At 48.6% G+C, this 17,563-nt stretch overlaps 1 protein-coding gene across 1 annotated transcript in view; it reads right to left on the bottom strand.

Annotated features, from left to right (window-relative positions):
• ADAM33 (ADAM metallopeptidase domain 33) overlaps positions 1–16,895 on the bottom strand; it is a gene marked incomplete at its 5' end in the record, with an annotated part of 65,329 nt that extends 48,434 nt beyond the window's left edge. Inside the window, 3 exons of the mRNA XM_081959979.1 lie at positions 6,463–6,548; positions 12,577–12,931; positions 16,816–16,895. Of these exons, the coding sequence (XP_081816105.1) occupies positions 6,463–6,548; positions 12,577–12,931; positions 16,816–16,895 (521 nt within the window). The remainder of the gene's footprint in view (positions 1–6,462; positions 6,549–12,576; positions 12,932–16,815) is intronic.
• Between the last annotated feature and the right edge of the window lie 668 nt (positions 16,896–17,563).

Raw genomic sequence — 17,563 nt, 5'->3', positions numbered from 1 at the left:
TCTTTCTACACCACTCCCTTCTAACACTGATGAGGCTACCTAGTTGGGTCATGAAACGCCTGCGAGAAAACCACCAAGCTCAGAGACCACCAAGGACCCCACAATTCTCCTCCTCCTCCTCTCTCCTTCGTCCTCCTCCTTCTCTCTGCAAACCTCTCTCCCTTCTAGCCTTGATGATGTTCCCTAGTTGGGTCATGAAACATCTGCAAGAAAACCACCAAGCTCAGAGAGCACCAAAGACCCCCACAAAAAGGAGCCGTGTTTACAGCACAGATTGGTCTAAGAGACTCTCAAGACGCTCATCCCCAGCTCCCCTCTGCATCCCACAGGTGCAGGTGTGGCCTGCCTTCCCCAATTCCCTCATCGGCACAACAATGTCACATCGCGTGTCACGAGATTCGTTCCACCGCAATTCCACCCACAAACCCTGGCTAAATTTCAACTCTGGGTTCGTGACGCGCCTTAAACCAGCGACGGAGACAAATGCAGGGTCCGTGTGTCTTGTGAAGCTGCCCAAGCCCCACACCCACCCTCAAAGGTCGCGCAAAACCCAGCTGTTATAGCAACGTGGCTTTTCGTGTTCCCTCGGTTTCCCGAAGAAATTTTTCCCAATTTTCCCCAGGACGAGGCAACAACGCAGAGAACTTTGTGCCCGACAATAAAGAGGACAAACATTCCGGGGAAATGCACAGCAACGCCATGTATGATGTGACGAGTGGGGGGCGGGGGGGCGGAATTTGGGGCCGGCCCCTTCTCTCTGCTTTCCCAGGCGCTGCTTTTGGAACATCTTCCCGAGGTGTCAACTGAACAAAGAGGGGGGGAAAAAATGGGGTGTAAAATAAAACGAAGTACAAAACGTCAGTAAAGAAATAACACATGAAACGAAAATAAAGGCAGCAAAACGCAAGTGGAAATAAAATATAAAAATAAAAGGACAATGAAATAAATACATCGGAGAATAAACATTAATAATCAAGTAAAACTAAACTAGAATAAAATAAAATAATAATGAAAATAAATTAATAAAATGAAGTGAAATAATAAAAATAAAAAATAAAATAGGAACAGAAGTTGCCTCCAGAAGTTGTGAATGCCCCAACACTGGAAGTTTTTAAGAAGATGTTGGATAGCCATTTGTCTGAAACGGTATAGGATTTCCTGCCTAGGCAGGGGCTGGACTAGAAGACCTTCAAGGTCCCTTCCAACTCTGCTATTGTATTACAAATAATAATAAAAAATAAATAAAATAAAATAAAATAAAATAATAAACTAAACTAAACTAAACTCCGACAGCAAAATTTTGACTGCCTGCAGTAGATGTCCAAGATTTGAAAATAATCACATGCAAATAAAAAAAATTAGTGTAATTTAAATAAAGTTTGAGGAGGAGGAGGAGGAGGAGGAGGAGAGGGGGGCAGATGTCAAACTGCAGCTGCAAACTAGCACCCACACCACTTTAGCCCAGTTGTTTGTTTTCGCTTTGATTTTGTCTTTCTTGGGTTACTGCTGACTTCCTCCTGGCTGCTGTGAGATTTGAAGCCCTTGCCGGATTCCAAGAAACGACTCCGGGCCCGGCAAGAAGGAAGGCAGGCATGGGGCAGAGCCCCCCAGGGCCCCCTCTTCCCCTCCTGCCTTAAAAGGAGAAGAGGGTCATTTTCTCTCGACCCCGGAATCCTTGGCTTCTACCAGCTGGGGGTCTTTAGAGGAGACACGTCTGCAAATCATTTGCCCCCTCCCCACCCACCCGCCTGACCTCCATGGCCCACCCTAGGGGTCGGGGTTTTTTAAACTTGGCAAATGTAAGAGGGGTGGACTTCAATTCCCAGAATTCCCCAGCGAGCATAAAGAATTGGAATCCACACACATTGGCTGGGGAATTCTGGGAGTTGAAGTTCTCACATATCGACTGGGGAATTCTGGGAATTGAAGTCCTCGCCTACTGGCTGGGGAATTCTGGGAGTTGATGTCTTCACAAACTGACTGGGGAATTCTGAGAGTTGAAGTTCTCACATATCGACTGGGGAATTCTGGGAATTGAAGTCCTCGCCTACTGGCTGGGAAATTCTGGGAGTTGAAGTCCTCACATACTGACTGGGGAATTCAGGGAGTTATTATTATTATTTATTTATTATTTTACTGCGCTTCTAGACCGCCCCCTCTCCCAAAAGGGACTCGGGGCGGTGTACAGTCCATACAAGAAATACATCATAATATAATTAAATAACTGAACAATTAAAATTGTTAAATAGGTAGATAGGTAAATATGGAGGAGGTTAAAAAGAAAGTTAAAAAGTTGAAGTCCTCACATACCGGCTGGGGAATTCTGGGAGTTGAAGTCCTCACATACCGGCTGGGGAATTCTGGGAGTTGAAGTCCTCACATACGGGCTGGGGAATTCTACAAGCTCATGTCCAGATACGTTGGGTATGGAGTTGTGAGAATTCACATATCTTAAATGTGAACTTTAACTCCACACATCTTTAAGTTGCCAAATTGAAAGCAACTATACTATAGATGGCCATGGCTCCAAGATCAGAAGCAGCAGCTGCATCGCAACTCCCTTTGCAAACACTGTTGAGCCATGTGCAATGCTGTGGCACATGAATTGAGACACTCCCCTTTCCCTATCGGGCCCTTGGTGCTCTCTGAGCTCGGTGGTTTTCTTCCAGACATTTCATGACCCAGCTAGGGAACACCGTCAGTGCTAGTGGGGTTTTGCTCTCAATGCATATCCTAGCGGCTTGTTCTAATATACTATATCCATAGACTGTGCAAAAGAGACAATCCAGGAGCCCAAAGGGGAACTACAAAGACCACAAGGCACCTCCACGCCAGCAATCAGCACCCAGATGAGTGTAGATTCACTCCAAGATTAACACCAGGCGGACAAGAAGTAAACGATACCCCAATCAAGGAACCGCCAGACAAACTAATATTAAACAGGGAGATGCTGAGCTGCAGGCGAATAGCAGCTGGACACCACGATTCGTCCTCGTGACTCACAGTCAGGAGTGGGTCCCAGATGCTGCTACTGCTGGTTCGCTGAGAGATGCGCCCTGCATGCATGCCCAAGACTAAAAAAATGCTTATTCGCAGCCAAAAACAAGATGGCACCACCAAGAGAACCAGTTTGGAGGCGTTCCAGCAAGCCAAGCTGCCAAGTTACTACTGGTTCAGCCAAACTGGTCCAAACTGGTAGGAACCCACCTCTGCTCACGGCCAGGTAATGCCCCTGGGCTTTGGGGCATCCATGCTGGTACCCCCTTCCTGCAGGAAAGGCTCTGGATTGCTGACCGCCCTCTTCGCCTTCCTCGCCCAGAGACCAGCTCCAGCCCCCTCCCCGCCAAGCCCTCCCCCCCTGTTTGCAGCCACAGAAGAGGTCAAGCGTGGTGCAAGGCAGGCCAAGCCTCAGCCCGAAGGAGGAATGCCCAGCATGGGGTGGACGTGCCAAGCACAAAATAAACCCACGTTCCCTGCCACCCAGTCCCGGCACCCTAAATATAGACGCCGAAGCAACCAGCAGCCAGCCAGAGGAACCTGGGCTGCGTCTCTGGGCTGTGAGTGGAATTCAGAGCAATACACACAACTGGCAGGAGAGAAACAACTTTGCGGCTCTTCTGGGTGCATGACAGAAAGGGAGTGGGGAAAGAAAGAGTGTGAAAGAGAAAAAGGGAAAGAGAGAAAAGAGAGGGAAAGAGAAACTAAGAGAGAGAGAGAGAAGAGAGAAAGAGGGGGGAAAGAAAGGGAGAAAAAGCAAGAGGGAAAGAGAGGGAGAGAGTTGGGGAAGGGAAAGAGAAAAATGGAGAGAGAGGGAAAGACAGAAAGGGAAAGAGAGAAAAAACAGAGAGAAAAGAGAGAGAGAGAGAGAGAGAAAGAAGGAAGGAAAGAAAGAAAGAAAGAAAGAAAGAAAGAAAGAAAGAAAGAGAAAAAAGGCAGGCAGGAAGACAAGAAGGAAGGAAGGGAAATGGAGAAGGGAGGGAGGAGAGTGATGAAGGAAGGAATGAGAGGGACAGAGGGAAGAAAGGAGGGAGGAAGAAGAAAGAAGAAAGGAGGGAAGGAAGGAAGGAATGAGAAAGGAAGAGGGAGGGAGGAAAGCAGGAAGAATAGAGGAAGGAAAGAAGGAAGGAAGGAGAGGGAGGGAGGAAGAAAGGAAAAGGAGAGGGAGGGAAGTGGAGGGGGAGGAAGGAAAGAGTGAGTGAGCGAGTGAGTGAGAAAGGAAGAGGGAAGGAGGCAGGGAGGAAGGAAAGCAGGGAGAATACAGAGAGGGAGGGAGGGAAGAAGGAAGGAAGGAAGAGGAAGAGAGAGCATTTCCTTCCAGAGATTAAAATTGGTCCAAGGACTTAGAAAGAGAACTTTGTGTCCAACAACCAGGAAGATCCCCCAAAAAGGGCTTTCGACAACTTCACCCCCCCACAATAGATCTCCCCTCCCCCCTTTCAGAGGCTTCCAATAAGTCCTCCAGATCCTCCTCCTCTTCACCCCCATCCTGCCCAATTATAACACATTCCCCAACGCCACAGCCGTCAGTTCCCAGGCCACAGACTCACTTAACGGCTGTCTTGCTTAGCAATAGAAATGTTGGGCTACAACTGTCATACATCAAGGACCACCTGCACAGGAAGAGGACCCCGGGGATCCCCATGATATTAGCAGGAGGAATATGGTAGCAACTTTCCCCCCCAAAATATAATTTTTTAATCCAAGTGCCTGGGGATGATGGGCTTTGAACCTCACACATGCTTTAAGCCCCCTGCAGCTGGGAAACAGCTGCTTCCCAGAGGGGGCTCGGGTAACTTAAGCCAGCGCCTGAGCGAACAAAGGGGTCTCTATCAAGAGAAGACCCCTCCCCCGGGGCGAACAGCTGAAATCACAGCCCCCAACCCAACCCCCATCCCTTCTCTGCTTGGGTCAAAAGCGCTCCGAAAACTGAGCATTTCCTATGTCTATGCAGGTAGTCCTCAACTTACAACCACAATGGAGCCCGTCTGTTGTTATGTGAAGCACCAATTCAGTGAATTCCGTGTCACCGTTAAGGGAATTCCTGAGGTTGGCGCACTGGTAATGCGGTCGTTAAGTGAATCTGATGTTCCCCTTTACGTTGATGGTTGCAAAAGGGGGTCACGTGACCTTGGGACATTGCAACCGTCATACATATGAGTCAGGTGCCAAGCACCTGAATTTTGACCACGTGACCTTGGGGATGCTGCAATGGTCGTAAGTGTGAAAAGCGGTCGTAAGTCACTTTTTTCCAGTGATTTTCAATGATCGCTAAACCTGTTGCCAGTTCTCCAAATTTGCAGTGGTCGTAAGTGTGAAAAAAATGGTCGTGTGTGAAAAAATGGTCGTAAGTGTGAAAAAATGGTTATAAGTATGAGGAAATGGTGAAAAGTCTCTTTTTTCAGTACTGTTGTCTGGTCGGTCAGTCAATGAACCGTTGTAAGTCGAGGACTCTCTGTATTTCTTTTCTTTTCCTTTTTTGGGGGGAGAATTTGAATCGTCATTGTTCAATGGAAACATCTAAACTTCTTGGTGTTTTCTTACCAAGAACCTCTGTCTTAAGCGGATCTTAGTAGCCTCTAGTTGGTCACCAACTCTAGTCAACTTTGTCTGGGTTGGACCTATAGGTAGTCCTCGATTTATAGCCATAATTCAGCCCAAAATTTATGTTGCTAAGTGAAACAATGAGTTTTGTCCCATTTTAACTCATTTCCAAGTGGCCTCAACGACCCTCTAGAAAGGATGCAAATGACCAGCTTTGTCTGCAAGGAGCATAAATCCTTCTGTTTCCCACCATCCAGTCAGAGCTGGAGAAGCTCCTTGAAGGAGAAGGGAAATGTCTTCAAAGAAAAACTGGAAAGTCCAGTTGCCTCCTGAAAAAAGCACCTTTGGGACATCTCAGGACACAGATAAATCTCCAAGTGGCCTCAACGACCCTCTAGAAAGGATGCCAAGGACCAGTTCTGTCTGCAAGGAGCATAAATCCTTCCATCCTTCACCATCCACTCAGAGCTGAAGAAGCTTCTAAAAAGTAAAAGTAAAGGTAAATTTCCCCTTGCACATATGTGCCAGTCGTTCACGACTCTAGGGGGCGGTGCTCATCTCTGTTTCAAAGCCGAAGAGCCAGCCCTGTCCAAAGACGTCTCCGTGGTCATGTGGCCGGCATGACTCAACGCCAAAGGCGCACAGAACGCTGTTCCCTTCCCACCAAAGGTGGTTCCTATTTTGCTATTTGCATTTTTTATGTGCTTTCGAACTGCTAGGTTGGCAGAAGCTGGGACAAGTGACGGGAGCTCACTCCGTTACGCAGCGCTAGGGATTTGAACCGCCGAACTGCCGACCTCTCTGATCGACAAACTCAGCGTCTTGGCCACTGAGCCACCGTGCATCCCTTGGAGAATGTCTACAGATGTGCCAAATTAAAGCGAAACCGGACAAGCACGAATTATCCAAGCCAATCTTTACCTTTTCTGCCCCTTCAACCGATCGGCGGCTCCGGCCAGCTCTGGAAATCCAGCGGGGAGTGACAGATTCTCCTTGGGGTGGCCATTCTAAAAATTAACCATAATAATAATAATAATAATTATAAACCAGCCTGCAAACCACCACCACCCCAAAAAAAGAGAGAGAGGGAAGACCCCTAAAATAAAACTTTATTTTTTTAAAAAAAGAACGTCCATCAGAATAGAGCTGGAAGGGATCTTGGAGGTCCCCTAGCCCAACCCAATTAAAGACGAGCATTTTCCCAGAGATGGCAAAGTCGGTGGGCACAGACCCGGTAGAGACCCTCCTTGGGGACTCATTTTCTTTGGTTCCATCCAGATGAAGGGTAGAACCTGCAGGGAATTCAAACGGGCGGGAGACGGGATGACCACGTCGTGGCTGCGTTCCCACAGCACGCTCAGCTACAGAGCCGGTAGAATGCGGTTATGGGATCTAACCTGGGTCACCATGTTGTGTAAAACCCTGCTCTGATTGGCAGCAGGTATGGGGGAAATTGTGGGCGGACTGGATAGGCCAAACTCAGCCACAGACGGATGGTGTGGAGAGATGAAACCTGGATCAGCATGTTGTGGGAACCAAGCTCTAACATGGAGTGAGGTTTCGGGGTGTCCTGCGTGGTCCTGTCAGGTAAAGCTCAGCTAAAGGCTAGATTAGACCAGACCAGATCAGACCACAGTAGAATACAGTAGAATAGAGTAGAAGAGTAGAGTAGAGTAGAGTAGAGAATAGTAGAATAGGGTAGAGAATAGTAGAATAGGATAGGGTAGAGTAGAGTAGAATGGAGTAGAATAATAGCATAGAATAGAATAGAATAGAATAGAACAGGATAGAGTAGAATAGAGTAGAATAGAATAGAATAGAATAGAATAGAATAGAATAGAATAGAAATATAGACTACAATAGAATAGAAATATAGACTACAATACAATAGAATAGAGTAGCATACAGCAGAATATAGTAGAATAATAGAATAGAGAGTTAGAGTAGAGAACAGTAGAGAGTAGAGTAGAATAGAATAGTAGAATAGAGTAGGGTAGGGTAGCGTAGGGTAGGGTAACATAGGGTAGGGTAGAGTAGAGTAGAGTAGAATAATAGCATAGAATATAATATAATAGAACAGAATAGAGTAGAATAGAATAGAAATATAGAATAGAGTAGAGTAGAATTCTTTATTGGCCAAGAGTGATTGGACACACAAGAGAATTTGTGCCTATGCTCTCAGTGTACATAAAAAGACAAGATACATTCATCAAGAATCATAAGGTACAACACTTAGTCATAGGTTACTAATAAGCAATCAAATCATAAAGACCACATTGATTGAGTTGTGGTATCTCAACCTGGGTCATCATGTTGTGTGACCCCAACTCTGATTGGCAGTAGGTTCCAGGGAAGCTCTGGGTGAATTTGATAGGTTAAACTCAGCTCCCGACGGATTGTGTTTGTTGGGATGTGAAACTTGGGTCACCATGTTTTGTGAACCCAGCTCTAACTTGGAGTGACTTTTGGGGATATCCTGGGGAGTCTTGATTGCCGAAGTTCAGCTATAGACCACAGGGGGTGTGTTCGTGGGATGACACCTGTGTCAACAAGTAGTGGGAACCCAACTTGGGCGTGGGTTTCAGGAACGATCTGGACGGCCTTGAGAGCTTCAGCCGATCCACAGAGGTTGCAGAGCGAGGAGCAGAAGAGGAGAACGTTCTTTTCCATCTTCCTGTTGGGTTGGGTTGGGGCACCAGAAGCTCACCACAACTTCCTGCTGTTGTGCACAACACTTGGGGTGGTGGCAACAGGTGGCAATCTCTGATCTCAGAAGATCAAATCAGGATGGGTGGAGTTCAGCGTACGGAAGAAGCCGGCAGGAAGTGGAAGTGATGGCAATCACCACTTTGGTGGAGGAAAACCACTTCCATCTTCTGAAGAACATCTTCTCCGCTTCTTGAGCGTTGGTCCTTCTGGGCTCATGTTATTGTGAAGAGAGTGAGTTGGGGTGGGGGGAGTTCTCCTTGGACATCTTTCTATCTTTGAGGTCTCACTGGTTTCTCCCCTCTTCCCAATTTCAGGAAGAGTCTTGGGAAGCATTTCTTCTTGGACTTTCTTCTTTCTGGAGAAGTGTGGGCCAGATCCAGCAGCAAATATTTCTCAATGGTTTAGGACAAGGGTCCCCAAACGTGGCCACTTGAAGACACAAGTCTTCAAGTGGCCAAGATTGGGGACCTCTGATTTAAGAGATGATGCCACTTGCTAAACCGCCCACAAATCAGCCAAGGGGGATTTAGCACAAAGTTTGCAACACAAGCTATGCCCTTTTGTCTAATGGTAAAGGCGCCAGGCTTGGAACCAGGAGACAGTGAGTTCTAGTTCTGCCTGAGGCATGAAAGCCAACTGGGTGACTTTGGATCATCACCAGGAGACGGTGAATTCTAGTGCAACCTCAGGCATGAAAGCCAATTGGGCGGCTTTGAGGCAATGACCAGGAGACAGTGAGTTCTAGTCCCGCCTTATGCATGAAAGCCAACTGGGTGACTTTGGGCCAATCACCAGGAGATGGTGAGTTCTAGCCCTGTCTTAGGCACAAAAAACAGAGATGGTGAGTTCTAGTCCCATCTCAGGCATGAAAGCCAATTGGGTGACTTTGGGCCAATCACCAGGAGACGGTGAGTTCTAGTGCAATTCTTCTTCCTTCTACCCTTCCTTCCTTCTTTCTTTCTCCTTCTTACTCTCCTTCTTCCTCCTTCTTTCTTCTCCCTCCCTCTCTCCCTTCTTTCCTCCTTTCTCCTTCTCTCTCTTCTTATTCTCTCCCTCCTTCCCTCCATCTTTCTCCTTCCTTCCTTCCTTCCTTCCTTCCTCCCGTGCTCTCTTTTCTTTGTCGTCCTGCCTCCCTTCCTCCTTCTTCCTCCCCTCCTCCCTTCCGCCTTCCGTTTGTTTTCATTGCGCATTTTATTCCCCCAGCTCCTTGGAGGCCAGAGATAACTTCTTGGAGATGGTGTCATCTTTATAAATAACCGCTGGATTTCCCAACCGTTCAAAAGTGTGAAGCTTTCCTGGAAAAGGCCACTCTACTCTTTGGCTCTTCGTCCTCACCATCCTTTCTCCCCAACCGACGGCCCAGGGCACAAGTTGTACCGAACCCAGAAGGGGATTTTTGCTGACTTGCTCAAATCCTTCACCTCTATGCTATATTTTCATTCGGGAAGGGGGTTGTGGGAGGGTGTAAACCACCCTCTAACACAGCGGTCACCAACGGGTGGCCCGTGAGAATATGTTGGTGGTCTGCAGAAAAATTATTTGCATTTTTTTACATTGCACTAAATCAGGGGCCCTCAAACTACGGCCCCTGGGAGGGATACGTGCAATGAACACTTGTGTTGCTGCAGAGAGTCTCCCCCTTCGGGGTCTTTTTGTGGGGGTTGGAGGGGGGCAGAAATTCCAACTTGGGGTCTGCTTCAGCCTCCTGGTGGGGGGCTTTGGGCGAAGGCTGGAGGGAAGAGCCGCTGGTGGCAAAGAGCCGGAGGGCCTCGTTCCAGTGGGACTGCATCCTGGCCTGGAACTGGCTGACCATCTCAGCCCACTGAGCCTCCAGGCGCCGGTACCTGGCCTTGCACTCCCGCAGGTCCCTCTGCTTGGAAAGCCTATGCTCCTAGTCCTCAGTGAGGTGCTTCTGCTGAGCCTCCTCCTCGGTCAGATCCAATTTGAACTGAGCTCTTTTGCCAACTCTTTCTCCTGGGGGCTGCTTAGCTCCAGCAACTGCTTCCTGTTGGGGCCCTAAGGAGCCTGGGCGGACAGGCGAGGAGGGGCTGGCAGGGGAGGGGCGAGTAGAGGCCGTCAAAGCACCCCTTGACATGAGTGACATCGAGTTGGCCATGCCCAACCAATCACATGACCACCTAGCCACGCCCACCCAGCCGGTCATTAGGCAGATCATATTACTGGTCCGCGGGATTTAAAATTATGAATTTAGTGGTCCCTGATGAGAGAGAGAGAGGGAGAGGGAGAGAGAAAGAGAGAAGGAGGGTGGGAGAGAGGGAAAAATGGATTATAAGTAGAGAGAGGGATAGAGAGAGAGAGAAATAGAGATACACACAGAGAGAAAAAGAGAGAGAGATGATAGATGGATGATAGATATGTATGTATATATAGATTAGATAAATATAGATAATAATTGACATAAAGAGGTAGATAGGTAGATAGACAGACACACACAGACCGATAGAGGCAGATATAGATAGATGATAGATAGATGATATATATGTATGCATGTATACATTAGATATAGATAGATAGACAGATAGACAGTCAGACAGACAGACAGTAGATAGATGATAGGTAGGTAGGTGGGTAGATAAGATATATATATAGAGAAATGGATGATAGAGAGAGAGAGAGAAAGGAGGGAGGGAGAGAGAAATGATTATAAGTAGAGAGAGAAAGAGCGAGAGCAAGAGAAAGGGAGGGAAGGAAGGAAGGAAGGAAGGAAGGAAGGAAGGAAGGAAAGAAAGAAAGAAAGAAAGAAAGAAAGAAAGAAAGAAAGAAAGAAAGAAAGAAAGCTGCATCTTTTTCTGCCGTGAGTTTTCTCTGTTTGTCTCGGGAACAGAAACCGTCAGAAGACGGGACGGTGCTAAAACATCTGCAGCAGCTGGGAGAGGCCTGATTGGAGGGAGGGCTGGGCGTGAGGAACAAACGTTTCTTTCCCGGCCAGTTGGCTTTGCGGAGGGAGCCGGGAGCGAATGGCGCTTGGCCTGCCTGACGGGTCAGGGAAACGCTGGATTGACCCACCCTTTGCAACCCAAATCGACCATATAGAGGCATGATGGAGCGGGGCCAGAAGCCACAAGAGACGGAAAGAAGGAAGGAAGGAAGGAAGGAAGGAAGGAAGGAAGGAAGGAAGGAAGGAAGGAAGGAAGGAAGGAGAGAGGGAGGGAGGGAGGGAACGAAGGAAGGAGACAGAGAGAAAGTGGAAGGAGATAGAGGAAGGAAGCACACGGGGAGGAAGAGAGGAAAGGAAGAAAGGAAAGAAGGAAGGAGACAGGGAGGGAGAGAAGGAAGGAAACAGAGGAAGGGAGGAGACAGGGAGGGAGGGAAGGAGGGAAGGAGACAGAGAGAAAGAGAAGGAAGGAAGGAGATAGAGGAAGGAAGCACACGGGAAGGAAGAGAGGAAAGGAAGGAGGGAAGGAATGCCTCCCAGAGAAAAAGAACAGCAGCAGCGAAAGAAACGTTCCAATGCTCGGGATCCAATCCCAGCCAATTCCTTCCTTCCCACAGTTGGGGGGCTTCGCATGGGAAAAAGCCCACCGGAGGAAAAAAGTCTACAGGGCCCAAGATTTTAGGAGAAGATTTGCTCCCCCACCCATGCGAACCCCCCCCCCTCAAAATTCCCACGGAGGAAACGCAGCATTGGGGGGAGAGGAAGGCCGCTGGGATAGCCCTTGTCCCCCCCCCCCAAAAAAACCGCCTGGATAAGCCCCCTCCTCTTGAAGGGGCTTCAAGACTCACTTTCTTAATTCGTGACATTCCACCGTGTTTGGACGGAGGGGCGTTGAGGGCAAGCAAGACCTCCGGAGGCCGGATTTGGCCCGGGGGTCTCAGGGGTGACAGTCCGGGACGGGACCCCCAAATTTTACACTCGGGAGGGAGAGGTCGTAAAATACCGGGGAAGAGGAAGGAGAAGTCCCCCCCTCCCCTCCCAGGTTCTACAGAAGTTCTTCAAAGTTTCTTCTCGAGTTTGGAAGGTTCCTTCTGGGCTTTTTTGGGGAGGGGAGGGGGCTGTTGTTGGAAAAGGGTCTTGGCTCCCACCCAGGCGCCTTGTTCGTCTCCCCAGCAGGGCTCGGAGGGACCCCTCCCCAAAACGACCAGACCCCCCCCCCCCCAGGGCTGCTTGGAGTCGCTGAGAGTCAAGGCGACTTCAGCTCTTTTTTGGGATGGGGGGCGTCGATCCCAAAAGGGCAAAGCTAGGAGAGCCACCCACCCCCGGCTGTGCCTGATGGGCTTTGGGGCTGAGGAAAAGGGGCTTCCTGGGTCCCACTCCCCGGCCGGACCACCCCTCCCTCCCCCTCCCCCGGGGAAGCCCCCGCTGACCTGCAGCCTCGGAGCGAAGCGGTCCCAGCCCCGCCAGAAGCCCCGCCAGTAGCAGCAGCGCCTGCCCGGCCAGCAGCGGGCGGCGTCCGGCGGGCAGATCCCGGAGCGGCCGGCCAGCCATGCCGCGGAGCTCCTCCGCCCGCCCCGGCCCGCCCTTCTCGCCGCTGCCCGGCCGTAACCAGAACCACATGGCAGGGCAGCCCCCGGCCACGCCCATGCCACGCCCCCTGGAGGGTCCCAGCCACGCCCCCACGCCCACGCCCCCCCCACCCACCCCGCTGGAGCAGAAGGGGAGCAGCCGCCGCTCCCCCGGCCGGAGCGCTCGGACGCCGAAGCCCCCGGAGGGAGAGAGTCTCTAAGGCGAGAAATAGAGGGAGAATAGGGAGTGGATGAGAGGGAGAGGGGGGGGGGTATAGATAGAAAGTTAAACAGAGATAGAAGAATGGATGGATGGACGGATGGGATAGAGAGAGAGGGGTATAGATAGAAAGTTAAATAGAGATAGAGGGATAGAGATAGAGCAATGGATGGATGGGAGGGAGGGGGAGAGAGAGGTATAAATAGAAAGTTAAGTAGAGATAGAGTGATGGATGGATGGATGGATGGGAGAGAGGGAGAGGGGTATAGATAGAAAGTTAAATAGAGATACAGGGATGGATGGGAGGGATAGAGAGGTATAGATAGAAAGTTAAATAGTGATAGAGTGATGGATGGATGGATGGATGGATGGGATAGAGAGAGAGAGGTATAAATAGAAAGTTAAATAGTGATAGAGGGATGGATGGATGGATGGGATAGAGAGAGAGAGGTATAGATAGAAAGTTAAATAGTGATAGAGGGATGGATGGATGGATGGGATAGAGAGAGGTATAAATAGAAAGTTAAATAGTGATAGAGGGATGCATGGATGGGATAGAGAGATAGAGGTATAGATAGAAAGTTAAATAGTGATAGAGGGATGGATGGATGGATGGGATAGAGAGAGAGAGGTATAGATAGAAAGTTAAATAGTGATAGAGGGATGGATGGATGGATGGGATAGAGAGAGAGAGGTATAGATAGAAAGTTAAAATAGAGATAGAGGGATGGATGGATGGATGGGATAGAGAGAGAGGTATAGATAGAAAGTTAAATAATACAGGGATGGATGGGAGGGATAGAGAGGGATAGATAGTTAAATAGAGGGATGGATGGATGGGATAGAGAGAGGGAGGGTATAGATAGAAAGAGATAGAGATAGAGCAATGGATGGATGGGAGGGAGGGGGAGAGAGGGGTATAGATAGAAAGTTAAATAGAGATAGAGTGATGGATGGATACAAGAGAGGGAGAGAAATAGTAGAGAGAAAGGTTAAATGATACAGATAGGCATGGAAGAGTTGGGTGGGGAGGAAGGGAGGGTGGGGTGGGTAAAGGGAGGGAGGGAGAGAGAGTGATGATAGGATAAACATAGAGATGGATGGATGGATGGGTATGGGGTAAGTGAAGCGGTTATTAAGTGTCACATACCATTTTACGACCTTTTTGCCACAGTCGTTGGCTGCATTTTGATCATGTGACTATGGCAGGGGTGTCCAAACTTGGCAACTTTAAGACTTGTGGACTTCAAGCAGAGCTGGCTGGGGAATTCTGGGAGTTGAAGTCCACAAGTCTTAAAGTTGCCAAGTTTGGACACCCCTGGACTATGGGGAGGCTGTCGCCACCACGGTCATAAAAGTGAACAATGGTCATAAGTCAGTTATTTCAGGGCTGTCGTAACTGTCGAACAGTCACTAAATGAATGGTTGGCAGTCGCCATCACGCAACCGCGGGGAGGCTGCAACAGTCGTAAGTGTGAAAAAAACGGTCCAAAGTTCACTTTTTTCGGGGACGTTCAAACTCGGGACGGTCACCAAACGAACGGTCGTAAGTCGAGGACCATCTCTATTGTAGGTCTGAATGGTGGGATCCTTGTTTTGCCCCAACGTAGATTTGATTGAGGCGTCTAAGAAGAGAAACGAATAGAAGTAAACTCTGAGTAAGCACGGTCAGAATTCTTAGTGGGTGAGTCAATGGCCTCTCTGCTTGTTTTATGAATTTATGAATAAATGTGAAAAAATGCTTGGGGTTTGATTTTTTTTAATATCTATATAAATCTCATTTGTACATTTTTCTTTGACATAAATGACTGCTGAATAAACAGTGTATTTGTCTGGGTCAATTGACTTATACGTAACATCAGTCATAGTAACAATATTTACTTATATAGCCTGGTATTCTTCCAACTTCTAATTTCTACCTTTAGGATCTAACTATCGGTTAAAAAAATATTCTGCATCTTCTTTATCCTTTATCTTACCTATCCATTTCTGCGCAATCTAATATTTTTTAAAATTATGTTTTCTATCCTCATTTTCCCAATCTTTTGCAATTCCCATGGAATATTAAATATACAACCCCATTTGTCATAGTTTTGTGGTAATATACCTAACAGAAATATTTCTGGCTTTAGAATCTATATGTGCTTGGGGTTTGATTTTTGCAGGTTTGGGGGGAATGAAAACCCCAAGCTTGACGGTGTGTTGTTATCAGGAAACACAAACGATTGGGAGCGAATGTTCGCATCGCCCTGGAGCTGAAGGGGAGAAGATCTTTGTTATGTAGAATAGACTGGTTCAGGCCTTTTAATGGCCCATTGAGAAAGGTGGGGGTAGCTATGAAGAGTGAGTCTGCTTCCTGCCTAAAAACATGTTTCTCCATTTTCTGATTCAGGGAAATATAATATTCTGCCTTTTCAACATTTCCCAGGATATTTCATTTTTTTTTCTAGGAGAGGGGCGGGTTTGAACTTCCTACACCTGCTTGAGCAGGGGGTTGGGCTAGAAGACCTCCACGGTCCCTTCCAACTCTGTTATTCTCCCCACCTAGAGCATACGGGGGCCACACTGTGTCCTCCCTTGCCAGAAGCATTTTGAGTAGGGTGGGGTGGGGTGAGACCAGGCCGGGAAGCGGCTCTAAGCCCTTCTCGGCCTCCCGTCTCCCCCACTCTCTTCCTGCTCAGGGTGGAGAATTCAAAGCCTCCGTGAGTTTCTCTCCCCTCGGCTGCCAAAATACACACACACACAAAATCCACAGCCAGCTTCTGCTTCTCGTCTTTCTCCTCCTCTTCTCCGCTTCCAGCAACGGCCCCGTTAATCCATCTAGGTTCTAGAAGCTTCCAAGGAGAAGACATTTGAAGGCCCAAGGTTTCTCCTCCCCCTTTTTTGGGAAGGTGGGGTGGGGTGGCGGCAGGCTTAATGGTCCTCCACAACAGGGGTCTCAAACCTTGGCCATGTTAAGACTTTTGGACTTCAAGTCCCAGAATTCCCCAGCCGTCTTTGCTTGGCAACTTTTAAGACTTGTGGACTTCAAGTCCCAGAATTCCCCAGCCGTCTTTCCTTGGCAACTTTTAAGACTTGTGGACTTCCAAGTCCCAGAATTCCCCAGCCGTCTTTGCTTGGCAACTTTTAAGACTTGTGGACTTCAAGTCCCAGAATTCCCCAGCTGACTTTGCTTGGCAACTTTAAGCTTTGCTGGCTGGAGAATTCTGGGAGTCGAAGTCCCCAAGTCTTAAAGTTGCCATGGTTGGAGTCCCCTGCTCCCCAAAACACCGAAACATCTTTCCATGTGCAAAAATCTTTCCATTGCTGCAAAGAGGCTAATAACACCTCCGCCCCAGTGTAGCTACACCCGCCTCTGAGAGGAAGCTGTGAGTTTTTAGCGGCTTTGCTCTAGAGATGGCTGGGACCACACCGCAGGCAGGATACAGTTGGAGGAATAAATACAATTTTGATGGGTCTCCTTTAAATCTCAAAGGAAAAGCTCAAAATGTGATGCATTTGTCCATATGTTTTTAAGAAATAATTCAAGACGGTGAATCTATACAGTGCAATCTTCCTACTCCTATTTATGCCACAGGACGACAACCCTGTGAGGTGGTTTGGGTTAAGAGAGAGAGGGAATGGCCCAAAGTCACCCACCGGGCGTTCGTGCTTCAGGCAGGACTAGAACTCACCGTCTCCTGGTGATAGGCCCAAAGTCACCCAATTTGCTTTCGTGCCCAAGGCAGGACTAGAACTCCATTGAGGGCTAAGTCATAGGTCTAGGACTCCCCCAACACCTGGTCCCCAGGTAAGGTTTTCCATGGAAATTGGACCCCCCCAAATGCCGCTAAATTCTCTGCCCCCCCACCCTATCTAATAGCATTGAATGGGAGAGCTACGGATCCCATCGTTCTTCTCCTGGTTTAGGTCCCCTTCCTCCAGATGTCCCTTCCTCCATGTGCTGGGCCAAGGGTGGCATCCTGCACCAGCATAACTGATCCATGAGTCAACCCCGCTGGTGTGGGCGTAAGAGGATGGGGTGGGGGGTCAGCCTCTGTATCCCCGGCTTCCTGTTTGGCCAAATTCTTGCAAACCCCCCTCCTCACAAGTCCATTTCATCCATAAAACCTGTTTGTCTGCCTTTCTGCGGCTGATTCAGACCACCGGGGGATCAGACAGATACCCCACTTCCCCATGGGACGTTTTGCCAAAAAATGAAGGAGCTACCAAGAGAATAAAAAAACCCTCCCTTCTAGCACTTGATAATGTTACGTAGTTGGGTCATGAAACGTCTGCAAGGAAACAACTGATCTCAGGGAGCACCAAGGACCCTACGGTCCTCCTAGTCTTCCTCCACAGATCTCCTCCTCCTCCTCCTCCTCTCTGCAAACCCCCCTCCCTTCTAGAACTAATGGTGCTACATAGTTGAGTCATGTTTGCAAGAAAACAAGCAAACCCAGAGAGCAACCAGGACCTCTAAGTCCTCCTCCTCCTCCACTTCCTTTCTGCAACCCTCACTCCCTTCCAACACTGATGATGTTCCCTAGTTGGGTCATGAAAGGTCTGCAAGCTCGGGGAGCCCCCACAAACACATATTAGGAATGAACCGTCTTTGCAGAGGTGCCCAACAAGGCTCCCCGTGGAAAA

Source organism: Natrix helvetica, assembly GCF_964273705.1.
Source record: "Natrix helvetica genome assembly, chromosome: 7".
NCBI classification, from domain to species: Eukaryota; Metazoa; Chordata; class Lepidosauria; order Squamata; family Natricidae; genus Natrix; species Natrix helvetica.
This window is presented reverse-complemented; position numbering and strand designations above follow the sequence as displayed.